The sequence below is a fragment of the Macaca mulatta genome, chromosome 11, assembly GCF_049350105.2.
Source record: "Macaca mulatta isolate MMU2019108-1 chromosome 11, T2T-MMU8v2.0, whole genome shotgun sequence".
NCBI lineage: Eukaryota > Metazoa > Chordata > Mammalia > Primates > Cercopithecidae > Macaca > Macaca mulatta.
Window position 1 is genome coordinate 11,819,813 of NC_133416.1, and position 18,871 is coordinate 11,838,683.

Below are 18,871 nucleotides of genomic sequence, written 5' to 3' on the forward strand. Positions count from 1 at the left end.
AGTAGGCTGTACCACATAGGTGTACGTACACTCTATGATGTTCAGGGTGAAATTTTTAAAAAGTTTGCATTTCTTCAGAGATTAAAAACTTACAGTAACAACTATTCAGCATGGACAGATAAAAGTGTGATAAAAAGGACAGGGGAAAATCCACTGAATAGTGCTCACCTATGTGCCAAAAGGAGTAATCATGTTAGAAGGTATCATAGAAATCAGCCTGTTAAGAACCAAAGGACTCAAGAGCAAAAGGCGAAGAGTAGAAAAAAGGGAATGACATGTGGAGCTAGAAATCAAGTCTAGATATCTGAACCAAAGTGAACTGATATAAAGAACAAGTCATACTGCACGCTATTTTATTTCCAGTGCATGGTGTCTTTATTTAGAAAACAGACGGCATCAAACAGGTTAGTTATTGCTTTCTTGTTCTGTACATTCACATTCTCCACTTGAAAAAACACAGAGTCAAATCTATCTCCATCCATTCTGTTGATGAGGGTAAGCAAAAAAGTAACCCCACTGGTTACTTCAAAAGAACCTAAGGGGGAAAAACACAACTTATTTAAATAATAGATATTAAAAGTCTCTATAACCAGGATAAGAAAAAATAAAAAGAAAATAAAGACAGAAAATCAACTAACATGACAATAAAACATTCTAAATTGATTAGACTACCAAAAATCACAACCAGCTTTGTGTTATTACCATTCTTTGTCTTGGTGAGCTCAACTAAAAAAGGTACACTCTGATTCTGACTTAGAAGACATTTAATGTTCTTATCATTAAAAAATAAAAGCTAAACCTATTACTGTTTTACAAGAACAATCTTATTTCCCAAATTTGACTCTCTTTCAGGAAAAACTATTCTAACTCCCTGGAAATTGTTCTCTCTAGTGAGTGAATAGTCATAAGTTCAATTTATAGGTCCATAATATTTTCTGCTTAATTAAGATGCTAACATCAAAACAGCCAAAACGTTTTTCCTTTTTTAATCTGTAAGTTTTGTGATTTTAGACAGCTTATTTAGTTAATATATTTTCCCAAAGTTTTCTTTTTTGTTTTTTCTAGAGACAGGGTCTTGCTTTGTTACCTAGGCTGGCCTCAAGTGATCCTCCCATCTTGGCCTCTCAAAATGCTGGGATTACAGACAAGAGCCATGGTGCTCACCCTCCCAGGAATTAATTTAAACTGCACTATACAAATAACATATTTTACAAAAAACAAAAAAACCTAATTTCAGACACTGAATATTCGTAACTTTAAAAATATAATTGTGCCAGGCGCAGTGCCTCATGCCTGTAATCCCAGCACTTTGGGAGGCTGAGGCAGGCGGATCGCGAGGTCAGAAGTTCAAGACCAGCCTGACCAACATGATGAAACCCCGTCTGTAGTAAAAATACAAAAACTAACCAGGCGTGATGGCGTGCGCCTGTAATCCCAGCTATTCAGGAGGCTTATGCAGGAGAATCGCTTGAACCCAGGAGGCGGAGGTTGCAGTTAGCCAAGATCGCGCCACTGCACTCCAGCCTGGGCGACAGAGCAAGACTGTCTCAAAAAAAAAAAAATAAAACAAAAAATACATTTTTTATAATTACATAATATATATTTTATAATTATATATTTTTATAATTATATACTATACATATAAAAAATCACAAAGATGATCCATACTATTACTCCTTAGCAATCCTGTAATACAGACAATTATGCTTCATTTTAGTCAGAAAAATTGTACCAAGAGAAAAAAATCTAATGAAAATTCCTTGTAGCATACACAAAATAAAACAAAATTATTGCGCCGATATGCCTAGACAAACAAAATTCAAGTTAAATGCTCTCTCGTGTTCCAGGTTAACTTTACAATAAATTACAGAAAAAAAACAATTTTTGATTCAGATTAAAACTCAAGTTTATCACTTTCTTTCAGTTCTAGAGCATTAACATTTTTATATAGTAATCAAAACTACTGTTCTGTCACCTAGGCTCGAGTACAGTGGAGAAAGAGTGAGACCCCGTCTCAGGCTGGGGGCGGTGGCTCAAGCCTATAATCCCAGTACTTTGGGAGGCCGAGACGGGCGGATCACGAGGTCAGGAGATCGAGACCATCCTGGCTAACATGGTGAAACCCCGTCTCTACTAAAAAAATACAAAAAACTAGACGGGCGAGGTGGCGGGCGCCTGTAGTCCCAGCTACTCGGGAGGCTGAGGCAGGAGAATGGCATAAACCCAGGAGGCAGAGCTTGCAATGAGCTGAGATCCGGCCACTGCACTCCAGCCTGGGCAACAGAGCGAGACTCTGTCTCAAAAAAGGGTGAGACCCCGTCTCAAGGAAAAAAAAAAAAAAAAAAGCTGAAATAAGATAAGAACCATATGCCTTTCATTTCTGTCCAACTGATCTTGCCAGAAACAACAGATACTATAGTTAAAATAAATAAGTAGTTGGGTGAATAAACAGGTCTGCATCTTATTATAAATTTAATTGAAATTTACATTCTTTAATTCTAGAGAACTTCAAAGTATCACTTAATTTCTATTCAGTCTAGTCAAATTCTAATGAAGAATGCAAATGAAAAGTGGGGAGTGAGGGAGGAAGAGAAAGACAGACATATACACTCTCTTAGGAAAAACAGGCAGGCAGAGATGGAAAATGGCAACATCGGATAATTAAAATTCAGGACTGAATGTGAGAGAAAGCAGCTTACAAACAGACTCGGTAAGGGAGAGGCACAAAGACAGGGAGAGAGAGAGGAACAGGGGAAAAGCCAGATAAGCAAGAGAGAAAGGCGAACAGGCAGGGTGGAACTGATGGCAGGGTGGAACATGGCACAGTGACAAAGAAATGGGTCTTGACCTAGAGACAGCCAGTTGGAAGAGATCACTTCACCCCCAGTAATTTTTTTCCAATTATACCCTTTTGTTATTTCCCAAAGCTCCCACTAAAAAGGGAAGAATCTTTTATTTATTATTTCTTTTGAGATGGAGTTTTGTTCTTGTCACCCAGGCTGGAGTGCAGTGATGTGATCTCCGCTCACTGCAACTTCTGCTTCCTGGGTTTCAAGCTATTCTTCTACCTCAGCCTCCCGAGTAGCTGGAATTACAGGTGCCTGCCACCACGCCCAGCTAATTTTTGTATTTTTAGTAGATATGGGGTTTCTCCATGTTGGCCAGGCTAGTTTTGAACTCCTGACCTCAGATGATCCACTCACCTCAGTCTCCGAAAGTGTTAGGATTACAGGCGTGAGCCATGGTGCGTGGCCAGAACCTTTTATTTGTATAAAATGATTAACAATGCATATTTTATTTATCTTGCAAATTAAAAAAAATTCAGATTTACTGTCAGCATAATTTTTCCATAAAGGTCACATATACCAACATACTGAGAAGAAAATCCTAATTTTACATACTATTAGTTATTATTCAAAGAAAAGAATGACAGTATACCAGTGAGGTCAAATTCAATGTAAGGCAAGGACCTACAGGCATTTATGATTACATGCCACAGTACCAAATCATGTAATTTATATAACATGGCTATCAGACTAAAAACACATTCTTAGTTAAAGATAACTTACCATTTAGAGTCAAAATGCAGGAATCTTAGTCCTGTTTCCATTTTTGTCCCCCTTGCTTCACTTGGTATGTCATGCTCTCTCTCTTCTCCTATGCAGGCTTTAAGTCAGTAGCCATCAATCTGAAGAATTCCTTCCTCTGCTGCCACCTACCAGTTTAGTTCTCTGCTGCAGCAGAAGGGTATATAGAAAAAGTTCTTGCTTACCATTCAGATTAAATAGAAAAAAATCCCTTTGTTTAACATTTCATATTTTGCATATACACCAACTTTTTAATGTTTCTCTAAGACCTTCGCTTCAAAAATAAAAAACGAAAATCCCAATCACAGAAAATAAAACACTGTACGATCAATGTTCATGCTAAGCTGGGAAAATTTACAAAAAAAGTAGAAAGTGGAAAGATTTAGCCACTCAGCAGCTGCCACCTCAAGAAGCCATTTTCTTATCTGTTTCCTTCTTCACCTACCCCTACAATCTATGAACAAATACCATAACTTAAAATTTTAAGTAGGTAGTCTACAACTCCTACAAATTTTAAGTTCAGAGACTACCCAAAGAACTGTGGAAGATGCAGCAATATAAAAGTTTTTCAAAGTAATTCTAGAAACTAAGGGTGTTAGGTGCTTTACCTGCTTGAGTTTTCAATGTTCTGGACTGCTTATTGCCCAATGGCTCTGAATACATTAAAACACGAACACATACGCCACCTACATTTAAAATAGGGTAGCATTTGTATGCCCATATAAGCAGTGGGTATATTTTTTTGCAAAAGAGTAATAAAGTCATTAAGTCTTTTAAAAAGGACTGACCATAAATGCACATTTCCTCAAACTGTATACGTACATAAAAGAATTAGGGGAAAAGGGAAGACAGAATGACAAATGTAATAGCAGTTGTAGAACTGGGGATTAACACAGCATAAACATCTTCTGTTTGTTCAAATCCTGAGATTCATTTCTATTCCCATTCTTTTTGTCATCTAGGTCTATGTTTCAAATTTATTCTACATTAGCTATTAAGGGACAGTCTCTAGTAATGAACTAGAAATAGCAGTAATGGCTTGTTTCTGTTCCACCCTCCCACTGCCTTCATCGAGATAAAAATATGCAGTTTTGCCAACTTTAAAAAATCAGGAAATAAAACAAACACTGACATAAGCACCAAAGACTAGTCAACAGTGGCACTGAAGTGACATTGCTTCTACTTTCTCATTCCTTCCCCCAATCTCAAACCCCACCCTTTGACCTCTGTATATGGGATGAGCCTGAGCAGGAGAGTTGGTGATGTCAGGACTGCGCCGTTCCCACGGATGCTCCTAGAGGCCTGCTGTGCTTCTGGGAACTGAGGCACAGGGATGTCTGTCTGACTGAAACCTAAAACAACAACAGTTCACCCCACCCCTCATGTTCCCAAACCCCACAATAGCACCCAGGTATATATGCTATATAAGGCTCACCTAGTAAGTTTGAATATGGTAAAATCTAAAAGCGAAATCATTCTTAGCAAGTCAGTGGTATTCAAACAGGCAGCTGACCGGAGGTTGTTTAACTCTCCATGCCTAATACAATCACATAGTCTGTATGCTCTAATGTTACTAATGTTAGCCATTCTTATCAGCAAGAGAACAAGGCTCTCCTGCATGAGCTTTTTTTTTTTTTTTTTTTTTTTTGGTATATGTCACATTCTTGCATGAGTGCAGCTGGGATCCCTCTGTTAGTAAATTCCAATTAAACAGATAAATATTTTTGTCTTAAGATGCTTAAAGGGAATGACTGTCCTTATAAGAGTCAACTGAAGCACAGAACAGCTTAATCACTTATCACATGTCTTCCTTTAGCTACAAGAAATAGCATTACAAGCCAAGACTTCCTATTCACTAACCAGTGACTTGCTGGATGTATAGCCTCTTTGGATAGTATGTCTAAAGCCACAGGATGAAATTTATTCAGAAGTGTATTTTGAAAAGGCCCTGATTACTTTTACTAAAATTCTACCTATTAGAAAGATGATAATATCCAAAATAATAAAAGTTCAGAGCTAAAACTCTAGGAAGTATAGGAGAAAGGAAGAAAGGGTAGGTAGACTGGGGTAAAGACAGAGGAGAGGATAGTTTAATTTACTACTTAACAGAAAGGCTATTCAAATGGACAAGGTGTAGTCCTATCCCTGACATTTTATGTCCTTGGTTAACGTGCTTAGCCATGTTGTGCTTCAGAAACGTCCTCCTATCTGTCCAAACCTGTAATTTTTGAAGGTTTAAACCATGATTTTCTGATCATCTCAAACTGCTCAGATCTCCTTGTTAGAACTAGTATCTTAGAAATGCCAAAATGATTAGTTCTGAAATCACATTGCTCCTAAAAGAACTAAATTTTTTTGTATTATCTTTGTCTTATTATTCCCTTTCACTTTCATAATGTCACAGAAAGAGAAGCACTAAGGTAAAATGAATGCTATGTTGAGTTTTTACCATATATATAACCTAGAACCTAATTTTACCTTTCAAAACTCTAGTTTTCCATACCTGTCAACTCCTAATTGATGTCTTTATACTGTGAGCTCACTGTGTATTCGGAACACCAACCCCTGAAAAAGCTTAAGCCAGAGTAGCACAATGGAAGAAACAAACAAACCCAAAACAAAAACAAAGCCAAAAAAGTCACACTCTGAAATACTTAATTATAGACATATATGCAAGAAATGGAGTCATCTAAATGGATAAAATTCCCAAGAAAGTCTTGGGTATATCATAACCAAGTCAAACTTTATCCCCAAAAGCTCTTCTTTAATCATATTACTTGCTAGATATGTTTATGCATTATTTTTAAGTGAGAATTATGACAAACCCATGGTTACTTTTTTGAAGTACATAAAGGAAGAAGTTTTTAAAAAAGAAAAGTTAGCCTAGTGATGGAAAGAAAGGAGAAAGAGTCAAATTACCTGCAGGCAGACTGGGGCTGTGCCTGAATCCAAACCGGTGCATTTACCATTCATTACACAGCTGCATTATTGGGGGAAGGGGAGTTTAGAAGGGCACTGACCCCGAAAGTTCTCAATACTTCTCACTCATCATCAGGAAGGGGGAAGAAGGAAAGTTTTTTCTCTGGGTATTTTTTTGTTTGTTTGTATTTGTTTTTTTGGCTCCTGAAAAGGCTGGTAAAGAACAGTAACAGTGCAAGCAGTTAGAATATTTCTTTAAAAACAATGTAAAAAATGCAAAACATTAAGGATTTTCAAAGGCCAAACTTTCGTTAATACAGAAAGAATTTTCACTAGAGTTAGGCAGCCACCCCAAAACAGCATGGCAAAATGGCATTGGTATAAAGGAAATAAAATACCACACAAAAATCCAAAACAAAACTAAAAACATTTCAAATTAAACCTGGAAGACTAGAAGATTCCAACAGCAGATTTCTGTCCACTACTGAAACATTCCAAAATCCAAGCTCCAAAGGTGCCTAAATGTATTTTAAATGAAACTTTGTTTTCTTTTTTTAAGAAAAGAAAAAAAAAAAAAAAAAAAGAAAGCAAGCAAGCAGTCAGTGAACCTGGTTATAAATCCTGCAATATATTACATTTTTAAAAATCCTAGTACAACAAAAACAAATCTTAAATAAAATTAAACAAACAAACAAATAAAAACAGTAGCAGCAGTGGTTACCTGTCTGAGCACCTACATTTTCTTAGGAGGGGATCGTGTCTCACCAGCCAAATAGCCCATAAACCTTCTCAAAAAAAGTGAGCCAGGAGAAAAGTATAACACAAGATTTGATTCACAATGTCTCTAAGCCCCACAAACCCCAAACTGGGGATTCACTGAATGAAGCAAATTTGCTTCTCCATTGCTTTCTTCTTGAGAAAAAGATGATTTTCAAAGTCAATGCCTTCAATACCTTCTCAAAGTCTGATAATGTGCTTGATGAATGCCAAGTCTCTTGTTGGGTTTTTCTACTGTTCCAGGGTAGTTTTCTTATTGATAACATATACAGAAAGATTTCAATGTTCATTGGAGAAAAGCCAGCAGAAATGACCAATCAATTATAGGCACCAAAAAAGAAAAAAACTATTAAAAATTTTAAATAGAAGAGTTCATACTTATATGTTTAGATATATAAAGTCCAGTTTTCATCATGGGTGACATAAAAACAATATCAGAAATAATTATTTTTGAAATACAATTTAGAATTACAATTTTAACAATATACAAAAAATTCACAATAATTCAGATTTTATCATTACACATATTTGATATACACATTTTATCTCATAATAGCAATGAAGATTATACAAAAGTTATTAAACAATTATGAAAATAAATTTAACTTTCACCTAAATATCTGCTGCTGTTTCCTTAGGGTAGTTCCAGAATGATTTGCTCTTATTCTTTACCTTAATCTTGAAGGAATTCAAGAAGATATCCATGTTTTTAAAATCTAAGATAACTACTGCTCTTTTCATTCTAACATGTGAGTGTATGTTTTAATATCATGTGAATGCATAACAGTGAATAAAGCTAATGAACTAATTTCACATATTTCCTATAATATAGTTGGTTAATTTGATGTAAGTTAAAAAAAGACTAACTACATTTTTCCTGATGCCTTACCCCACCAACACAAACATGACCTTTTCATTGAATAAAGAGGTTGTTTTAAATGTATTCATCTATATACTTGTGATATGTAACTATTCAAAGTGTATTGTCATAATACACATGGCAACCAGATGGTCTCTACATGAACATATGAATGATAATTTAATTAAGCAGTTCTTTCTTCCTCATTTATTTCTCTATACCAAATAGTATGCATCCTCCACAGTATGGTCATTCAGCGAAAGAAGTATCAAGTATTTCTTTCTGTTAATGAGTCAGAGGTACTAATATATGTATGTGAGTCCCCCAATTACCCTGTGCAAGATAAGTTCTTTTAAATGCAATTAGAATATCCTAAGATAAATTACAAACTCCTCTTATGTATCCTTTTCTCTGAGGTGAAATGAGACACTGCACAGATGAGAAGTACTATTCTATTCATCAACAATCAACCTTTCACTCAATTTTAATATTATTTAATTCTACGGAAAAAACAAATTTTATTACATTCCTTTTTAAAATGGGGGAAAAACTGTACAAGTAAGCATGATCAAACCTCTGTTATAGCTGGTTAATACTGATATTTTATTATTGCCTCGAAGTCTCTCTAGTAGTGTCCAAGAAATTATGTTTAAGGTCCATCTGAAGGAAAATAGCACTGGAGAGGCAAGAAAGGCTTGGGTAAAAGCTTCAGAGGATTTGTAGGGAGATGGAAAACTTGCTGTTTAAAAAATTACGTTGGGCTCTGCAGCATCTCCATTTCTTAACATACCATCCAAACCCATCAATGGGATTAGTTTTACCCATGTTTTAAAGGCTCATATTATATGCAGTTTGGGGGCTTTTATAAATTCTGAAAGTAAAGGAATATAAAGAGTGGACAGTATTGAAGGCTTAAGAGTAGGGCTATAAGAGACTCAATACTACTAAATAAGTCCCCAAACAAAAACATCCAACCCACCCCCAATCCCAATCCTATATGTAAAAAGAGAAAATGCATAGCCAGAAGCATTAAGGAAAAGCATGTAGCCTTGAATAAACTGTACACTGAACAGGCTAGAAACAAAAGGAAAAAAACAAACAACGTACATATACACGAAAAGGCCTAAAAAAGCATCTATTCACCCTATGTTTTAAGGTGAATACCTCTACCCCAGTGGAGTCTACTTATGAAGACAACTCATCTGTTTTTTAAAGTCATAAACTCTGTTTCCCATCATGCTCCATTTTCTAAATTATCCTTTTTGATTAGCTGATGTAAACAAAAAGCAAAACACATACACATGCATGCGTGCACACACATACATATATACTCCCTTGTAAAATGTGAAAAATGCAAATATATAACGCTGGCATTCGAAATCACTTCAGCTGTATACTTAGAACTCATAGGCTCTTGATTTGCCCCCAAAAATATTTTTCCTTGTCCTTATTTAAATGCCCAACCACCAAAAGAAAAAGGGAAAAAATAAAAGGCTTTAAATGTACACGTTTCAAGTCAGTGTCTTGTTAACAAAAAAGGTAGCATTTTCTTCACTTTGGCCATTGTTAAAGATGCAGGCATAGAGCAGGAAATGTTAGACTAGCATGTATTTAAAAAAAAAAAAGCAACATTAACAGAGCACATCTTTCAAAAAAGACTAAAACACTAACAAATACAAGTCAATGCACATATTTTAAAGTAGTGTAATTTTATCTACATCGAATAAATGTTATTTTGTATACCGGACATTGCAATACTGTTCATTTCCATTTCATCATGCAAACATGCCAATTTTGTCATTAAGAAGTCTTTATTGGGTTATAGTCACTTTGACCCTCCCACCAAATTAAGGGGAAAACAACAAAAAACAAAAATAAGAAATCCCAGTAAAAGAGCCCCTTGAGATTTCATAAACTACAAACTAAAGCTGCTAGTTAATAAGGAAATGGCAGAATTTTCAGAGCTGTATAATACAAAAATTCCTGTAATTTAAGCAGATGTTTTCCTCAATGACAAATCTTCCAACACAATGTGAAGTTATGCTACTCGGATATTTGTAGCAAAACTGTTATTATTATTATTATTATTATTGTACAAAAACAAAAGCAAGGGACCATGAAAAAAAAAAGTATTTGTTCCTCATGGCCTATGAGTATACAAATTTTTTAGCAATTTAAAGGGGAACTATGAGAGCCTGACATTTTTCTATACCCCACCTATTCTGCCTCTCTATTTGTAGGATTTGTAAATGAAAGTAACATCTTACGAGCAGAGGTCTCATCTATCTCCCACTCTCTCCAACTAATCCTACTAATTTTCTCTCATCTTCCTGAGCATCCTCCATGAACAGCATTGCAAGTTGGTTTCAAAAATAGAAAAGAAAAAAGAAAGAAAGTTTTACAAGGGTTTTGTTGGTTAATTACCAGTGGAGTCAGTCCACCAGTAGTTTGATTTCATTGGCTAGCAGCTGGTTCATGTTGAACAGGCCCCCTGGGAGCTTGGTGAGCAGCTCTCGCTCCGTGCTTTCAGGGTCGCTGTCAACAGAGCTGGAACTTGCGCTCATGTTGTCAACAGCAGTGCTGGCTGGGGGACCCAGCTCCGGCTCACTAGTCTCACTGGCAGTGGACACCACGGAGAGCAGGGACATACGCCGGGTGAGCCGGCCAGAGGGTAGAAGGGAGGCGGCATAGTCTGCTATGATACCAGCTACATCTAGATTACAAGCCTTATCAAAGGCGATGAAACCTACATTTGCATTGGCCTCACAGACGCAGAAGGAGCCGTCATCTTTCATCAACAGGTCAATGCCACATACATCCATCCCCAGGATATTAGACACCTGGATAGCTAGCTGCTTCCCTTGTTCACTCAATGAGCACATCATCCCCACACCACCTGGCAAGAGAAACAAGACAGGAAATTAACAAAATCATGAACTTTTGAAATAAAATTAAAGTTGGCCTCCAAAGCTAAGCCTCTCTTCTAAATTAATAGTGAAAATAAAGGTGCTATTCTAGTGTAAAATTAGGACTTCTAAGTCTAGATTTCCTTAATTAGGAATCTTCTCCCTATCCAGTCTCTTAGGAATTGATGATTTCATAAGTTGTCAATATTTTTTCCAAGTCTATCTTACTTGCAATAACATAAACCAAGTATAAGGAAGTTCAGCATGAATACAATTAGACTTTACAGATGGCAAAAGTATTACTGGTTTTCGATTTATAAAAATAATAAAAATGCATAACAGAACCGAGGATGGGATAAGATCTGGGAAGGTGGTGACCTGAACACAGCTCTCTTCCTCTATAGCCCCCACTTCACTCTAGCTGTCATTTCAAAGCCAAAAAGCTTCTGGGTCATAACGTAGCTGGCTGGATTTAAGTGAAGTCTTTGGTCTTGACAAAAAGAAGGAAGAGAAAGGAAGTAGAACTTGATTTTCTCACTTGGAGATCAGCTTCACAAAGCTCTGAATTAAGGACAGGAAAGCAAAGAACTTTAAGAAGAGCTAGGCTCCGAGAGCTCTGTGTATCCGTAGGAGTGAGGATGACAACATTATGTGAGTTTGCCTGTAGTGTTTGACCCCAGTAAGGCCAGAAGTAGCTAGACAGGTGAGGTGGATCCTCCCTACCACTGAGGCTGTAGGAATAAAGGAGCCAAGGAAACAAAAGACTTCTTTTAGGTACTTCCGTAGAAGCATGCCCCATGACTTAGATGATTCTGCTTCACAGCACTTGTAAGACTGAGGCCATGTAGAATACTACAAATAACCCAAGCTGAGTGAGCCCTGATGTAAGAACAAAACAATAATAATCCATCTATGACTTTAATGAAAGAAATAAGAGCTCTTTAAGGAGATTCAAGTTCAGCACAAAAAGACTTTCTCAAGTTAAAACAAAAACACGATTACTCAACTAAAAAATCCAATAGAGAAACTCAAAGAGAGTACAGTTGCTTTTGAGAGTTGACTTAGAAAATCAAGGAATATGCAAAGCATAGCTAAAAATGTGAGGTGAAATCATAAAAGAAAATTAGCCAGGTGTGGTGGCATGTGCCTGTAGTCCCAGCTACTCAGGAAGCTGAGGTACAAGAATCGCTTGAACCTGGGAGGCAGAAGTTGCTGTGAGCCAAGATTGTGCCACTGCACTCAAGCCTGGGCGACAGAATGAGACTCCATCTCAAAAAAAAAAGAAAAAAGAAAAAACTGGAGAACTGAATCAGAAAAATACTCCTCAGGACAGAAACAGATGGAGGAGAGGCAATAATTAACGAAGAAATTTCCCAGAAAACTGTATAAGGAATAAATTTAGTCTGCTGACTAAAACAGTTAAAATCCAGGTTAAACTGATAAGAAAAGACACAACTATATCTACAAAATCCCAATAAAATTTGAGCACTACTAAAAATATTTACAAAGAATAAATTACCCACAAAGGAAAAAAATTAGAGTAGATTTGGACATTAAACTGCAACAATAAAATCTTAAAGGCGGTAGAAATGAAGCTAGACTCTTACATTATATTATATAATGTAAGAATTATATATAAAGAATTATATCTCAGACAAAGTATTATTCTTCTTTCAGGGAGAAAGAAAGACGTGTGATATTCTGATCTAAATTATATATTGCTTTTTGTCCACGGTTCCTGGCATATAACTCCAACAGCCCTTGTTATAGTCTTCTGTTATAATGTTGGGGCACTGCAGGCCTTAGAAAATAGAATCTAACCTTTCCCTGTCCTCCTTTCACCTACCCCACAGCAGGACTCTAATCTGTCACAGCCTTTCTGATTGTTGGTCATAAGACTTCATTCCAGGCCTGTTCCATACCCTGGAGGAAGGAATGTGGCACAGAGAGGCCAAGAAGAATCTGAACAGACAAGCCTTGCTGGGTTTCCCTACTCAGTCTACTAGTGTTAGATCATACCCTTTTGGTTCAATTACATTTTTACATGGTTATCAATTATGTCTATCCAATTGGATATCAAAAAGGGCAAGGTTCAGAAAGCTTCTGGATAGCTGAACACAGAGGTTCCTGAAGGGTGGCATGCCCTGGGAGGGCATGGAAGCTTCATATCCTTTCTCCCATACCTTGCCCTATGCATCTCTTCACCTGTATCCTTTGAAATATCCTTTATGATATATAGGTAAACACAACGTAAATGTTCCTTCAGTTCTGTGAGCTGCTGTAGCAAATTAATCAAACCTAAGCAGAAAGTCACGGGAACCCCAACTTGAAGCCCTGGTCAGAAGTTCTGTAGGTCTGGACTTGCAACTGGTGTCTGAAGGGGGTGAGGTGGGGAGTGGGGGATAGTCTTGGTGACTCTTGGTGACTGAGCCCTCGACCTGTCAGATCTGATGGTATCTCCAAATAGATAAGAGAAATCCCTCACATGTGGTCATATAAGTGTTCTGTGTGAATTGTTGCTGAATGAGAGAATAGAAAAAGCACTTCGAGTGTATTTTTTGTATTAACAGAATATCTGAGGGTATCTATGACTCTGATAGCCCACCAGGAAAAATAATCAAGAAATGATACTAACATACTAGTAAATGGCTAACAGAGATCTCAAGATATGGGAAGATGAATATGAGGAGTAAACCATGGTGCGTACTTTGCAATACAGGTATAATTCATTTTAAGTAGATAAAGACAGACTGCCTGGGAATGGATAAAATGCCATATAAGGGTTCATGAAACAGAAGAGACATATAGTAAAACAAATTCCAAACAGACTTGAACTAAAACTATTAGATGATTTCAGCAAAACTGGAACATAAGGTCAATGAGACTAGGGATTTTTGTCTGCTGTGTTCACTAGTATATACAAAATACTGCTACAAGAGGCCAGGGTTGGTGGCTCATGCCTGTAATCCCAGCACTATGGGAGGCCAAGGAGAGCAGATCACCTGAGGTCAGGAGTTCGAGACCAGGCTGGCCAACATGGTGAAACCCTGTCTGTACTAAAAATACAAAAATTAGCTGGGTATGGTGGTGGGTGCCTGTAATGCCACCTATGTGGGAGGCCAAGGTGGGAGAATCGCTTAAACCCGGAAAGCAGAGGTGGCAGTGAGCCGAGATCACACCATTGCACTCCGGCCTGGGCGACAAGAGCAAAATTCTATCTCAAAAATAAATAAATAAATAAATTACTGCTACAGCAGTACTTGACACTTTGGAGGTACTCGAAACTACTCAATAAATGAATGAATCAAGAGGAAGGAGTAGGAAGGAAATAAAATTGTTTTAATATTCCCATTGCAGGGGACAGGGAATAAGGAATGCCCAGGGAAAGTAAAGGTATTCCAAATACTTCATTATTATTATGATGGTACAGTGAGGTAGTAAATAAAGTATCAAGGAAAATGATCTTCTCAGGTAACTGTAGAGACTGTGTCTGATTATGAGCATAAGAAAATAGAAGGTAACCATTAATGGAATGCAAAACCCTTGCTGATCTCCCAAATTAACTGGGTTTGGTGGCAGGAGTGAAAACAAAATGGTACCTTACAAACCAGCAAAAATCAGAAAAGAAAAAAGAATAAGGAACAATTTGAGTTAAATAATAAACACAAAATAAGATGGAAGAAATAAAATGAAGTATATTAGTAACTATACAAAAAATGGACCAAATCTTCCATTAAAAGATGGAAACTAGTACGATTTGAATAAAAAACAAAACTTAGCTATATACTGCTTATAGAAAACATAGGCAAAATAAACTTACTTCACATCTTTATTTCTCCTGACTATACATCCATATATACATTTTTTCCTTAACAATCATGCTGGTCACACACCAAAAACAACTTAATGAAATTAAAAAAAAAATATTACAGGCCACATTCTCTGACAGTATTAGTAAGTCAAGAAAAAGAAGGTAATGGGGTAATGGTAAAGGCAGCCAAAAGAATATTAACTACTTTGAGGTTGTAAATTTGATCCCCTGGATCAAAGAAATCACAAAGAAAAATGAGAACCATCTATAAATAAAAGAGAAAAATGCTTCATACTAATACCTTCCAACATTGTGAAAGTTCTCCAGAGGAAGATGTTTAACATGAAATGCCTTCATTTTGAAACAAAAAAACTAAATGTTCTAGCCAAAGAAACTAGGAAGACAGATACAATGAAAACAAAAAGTAAAATAAATACAAGAGAAAGATAGAATTTTTTAAAAATACAAAGGCTATTTTGGTAAGATTAAGAAAGACAAGAAAGAGAATCACACACAAAGCAGAGATTAAAAGCAGCATATGCAAATATCTCACAAAACTCTTTGGCAAAAAATTGGAAACCTAAAAGAAATGGATCATTTATTTCCAAAACCGCCCCAGAAGAGGCAAACTTTAACAGGGCAATTATTACAGACGGGTTTCAGAAGGTGATAAAAACTATTACTACAAAAGGAACTAGGGCGAGGAAGGTTCACAGCTCAGTTTTATTTAGCTATCCTTTATTCCAATGTTACTTTACCAATATAGAATGCCCTAGGGAAAGACTGAAAACTCCTCAATACATTAAATAAAGCCAGCATAACCTTAATATCAAAAGTGATAAAGTTTTTAAAAAATAATTATTATGGGCCAATCTTACTCATAAAAATAGATGAAAATATTCTAGGGCAACCCCCTTTGGGTTCCCTCCCTTTGTTGGGAGCTCAGTTTTCACTCTATTAAATCTTGCAACTGCACTCTCTTGTGGTCTGTGTTTGTTATGGCTGGAGCTGAGCTTTCGCTCGCCGTCCACCACTGCTGTTTGCCGCCATCCCAGACCCGCTGTTGACTTCCACCCCTCCGGATCCGGCGGGGCGTCCGCTGTGCTCGTGATCCAGCAAGGCACCCATTGCTGCTCCCGACAGGGCCAAAGGCTTGCCATTGTTCCTTCACAGCTAAGTGCCCAGGTTCGTCCTAATCAAGCTGAACACTAGTTGCTGGGTTCCACGGTTCTCTTCCGTGACCCACGGCTTCTAAAGGAGCTATAATACTCAAAGCATGGTCCAAGAATGTGGCTTCTTGGAAATATTGATGCTCCATCGTATAGGAGTTTTTCTAAAGGAAACCCCATTTTCACCACCCACACCCATTTGCCCCTGCACTTCAAGCCATACTTTTCAATCCCTGTATCTTTAACCTCCTTGTTAAGTTTGTCTCTTCCAGAATCGAAGCTGTAAAACTACAAATCGTTCTTCAAATGGAGCCCCAAATGCAGTCCATGATTAAGATCTACTGTGGACCCCTGGACCAGCCTGCTAGCCCATGCTGCGATGTTAATGACATTGAAGGCACCCCTCCCGAGGAAATCTCAACTGCACGACCCCTATTACACCCCAATTCAGCAGGAAGCAGTTAAAAGCGGTCGTCGGCCAACCTCCCCAACAGCACTTGAGTTTTTTGCTGTTGTGAGGGGGACTGAGAGACAGGACTACCGGGATTTCCTAGGCCGACTAAGAATTCCTAAGCCTAGCTGGGAAGGTGACCACACCCACCTTTAAACACTGGCTTGTAACTCAGCTCACACCCAACCAATCAAGTAGTAAAGAGGCTCACTAAAATACATATTAGGCTAAAGCAGGGAGGTAAAGAAAGAGTCAAATCATCTATCGCCTGAGAGCACAGGGGGAGGGACAATGATCGGGATATAAACCAGGCATTCGAGCAGGGAGCGACAACCCCTTTTGGTCCTCTTCCATTTTATGGGAGCCCCGTTTTCATTCTATTAAATCTTGCAACTGCAAATAATAATAATAATAAATTTAAATAAAATATGAAAAAAACAAATTCAGTAATTTTTGAAAGAATAGTAAGCTATCCAAAGAAGGTTAATTTTAAAAATGCAAAGGGCAATTAAGAAAAAAAAAATTCTTTTTATTTTTTTTTTGTGACCACCACCTCTCCCTCTCGTCTCAACCACCTGAGTTAAGTGGGTTTACAGGCATGTGCCAGCATGCCAAGCTAATTTTTGTATTTTTTGTAGAGATACAGTTTTGCCGTGTTGCCCAGGCTGCTCTTGAACTCCTGAGCTCAAGGCCCACCTTGGCCTCCCAAAGAGATGGGATTACTGGCATAAGCCAATGCATCCGGCCAGAAAAATTATTTTTAACCTAAAATGTATCAACATAATGCATCACACCAAGAAATTAAAGGTCTTAAGGACCCTTATTACGATAGCTAAATAAAACTGAGCTGTAAACCTTTCTGGTCCTAAATTAAAGATGCCAAGATGGCACAGGATAAAATCTGACAATCATCCCTCCTAAAAACTCTAACAGAATCTCTAATAGAATCAACCTCCTTAAATATAATATCCTAAATAGCAAAACACTAAACCTATTTCAGAGGAAATCAGAAACTAGACAGAAATCACTGCAATCCTTATTGCTTAACACTATACTGGAGGTTCTAAAGCAGTGGTTCTCAACTAGGGAGAATCTGGAAATTGTATGGTGGCGTTTCTGACATCTGGGGTGGACATACTGGCATTTAGTAGTCATTGGTCAGAAATGCTATTCAAAAGACAAAAACTGCCCAATTTAAAAGTAAGCAAATATAATGAAGAGCAATACATATACAAGTAAACACAAATGACCAAATAAACTATGAAAAGATTCTCTCATTGTTCATGGTGAGAAAAATATAAAGTAAAATAGCCGTAAAATAGCAAGTAATTCTCATCTGATGGGAAAAAAAAAATTACAAGTTGAAATGCAAAAAGTTATGGGCTTTTTAAAAAGTATCTGGGCCAGGCGCGGTGGCTCACGCCTGTAATCCCAACACTCTGGGAGGCTGAGGCGGGCGTATCGCAAGTTCAGGAGATCGAGACCATCCTGGCTAACACAGTGAAACCCCGTCTCGACAAAAAATACAAAAAATTAGCCAGGCATGGTTGCAGGCGCCTATAGTCCCAGCTACTCAGGAGGCTGAGGCAGGAGAATGGCGTGAACCCAGGAGGCAGATTCAAAAAAAAAAAAAAAGTAATCTGATTATTTATTTAGAGACAGAGTCTTGCTTTGCTGCCCAGGCTGGAGTGCAGTGGCATGACCTCAGCTCACTGCAACCTCCACCTCCCAGGTTCAAGTGATTCTCCTGCCTCAGCCTCCTGAGTAGCTGGGACTACAAGTGCCTGCCACCATGCCTGGCTTATTTTTGTATTTTTAGTAGAGATGGGGCTTCACCATGTTGCCCGTTGGTCTCAAACTCCTGACCTCAAGCGATCCTCCCACCTCAGCCTCCCAAAGTGCTGGGATTATGGCGTGAGTCACTGTGCCTGGCCATAAATTTTTTTAAATATGTATTTTGTTCCAGCAATTCCAACCTTGATGAGACTTATCAAGACAAAAGCACCAGTATATAAAACAAAGCATATTCACAAGGATGTTTATAGTATTATTGCTCACAATAGTAAAACACTGAACACAAACTGCAATTCAATTCTGACACACAAGGTAAAGAGGCTCTTGCTCTATCAGATATCTACACATAGTACCAAAAGAATAAAGACTGGTATTCATAGAGAAAAAGCACGATACAATAGACTAAGGGACCTTGCAATAGACCCATGGACATGTGGAAATTAAATACATTACAAATTAGTAATAAACAGACTATTCAATAAGTAGCATTCAGACAACCAGTTACTCATTTTGAAAAAAGAAAACAGGATCTCTTTCATCACGCTGAACAGCAAAATCAATTTCAGGTAGATTAAAGTCCTAAACATAGAAAAGCTTT

General features: G+C 37.5%; 1 protein-coding gene across 11 annotated transcripts in view; it reads right to left on the minus strand.

The window, feature by feature from the left end:
- Nucleotides 1-351: 351 nt before the first annotated feature.
- The window catches only part of RIMKLB (ribosomal modification protein rimK like family member B), a 104,985-nt gene continuing 86,465 nt past the window's right edge, over nucleotides 352-18,871 (minus strand). For 6 of the 11 annotated variants that reach the window (XM_077953088.1, XM_077953089.1, XM_015151009.3 and 3 more), the window contains one exon: nucleotides 8,621-11,038. In XM_077953088.1, the coding sequence (XP_077809214.1) occupies nucleotides 10,575-11,038 (464 nt within the window). In that variant the 3' untranslated portion in view covers nucleotides 8,621-10,574. 11 annotated transcript variants of the gene reach the window in all.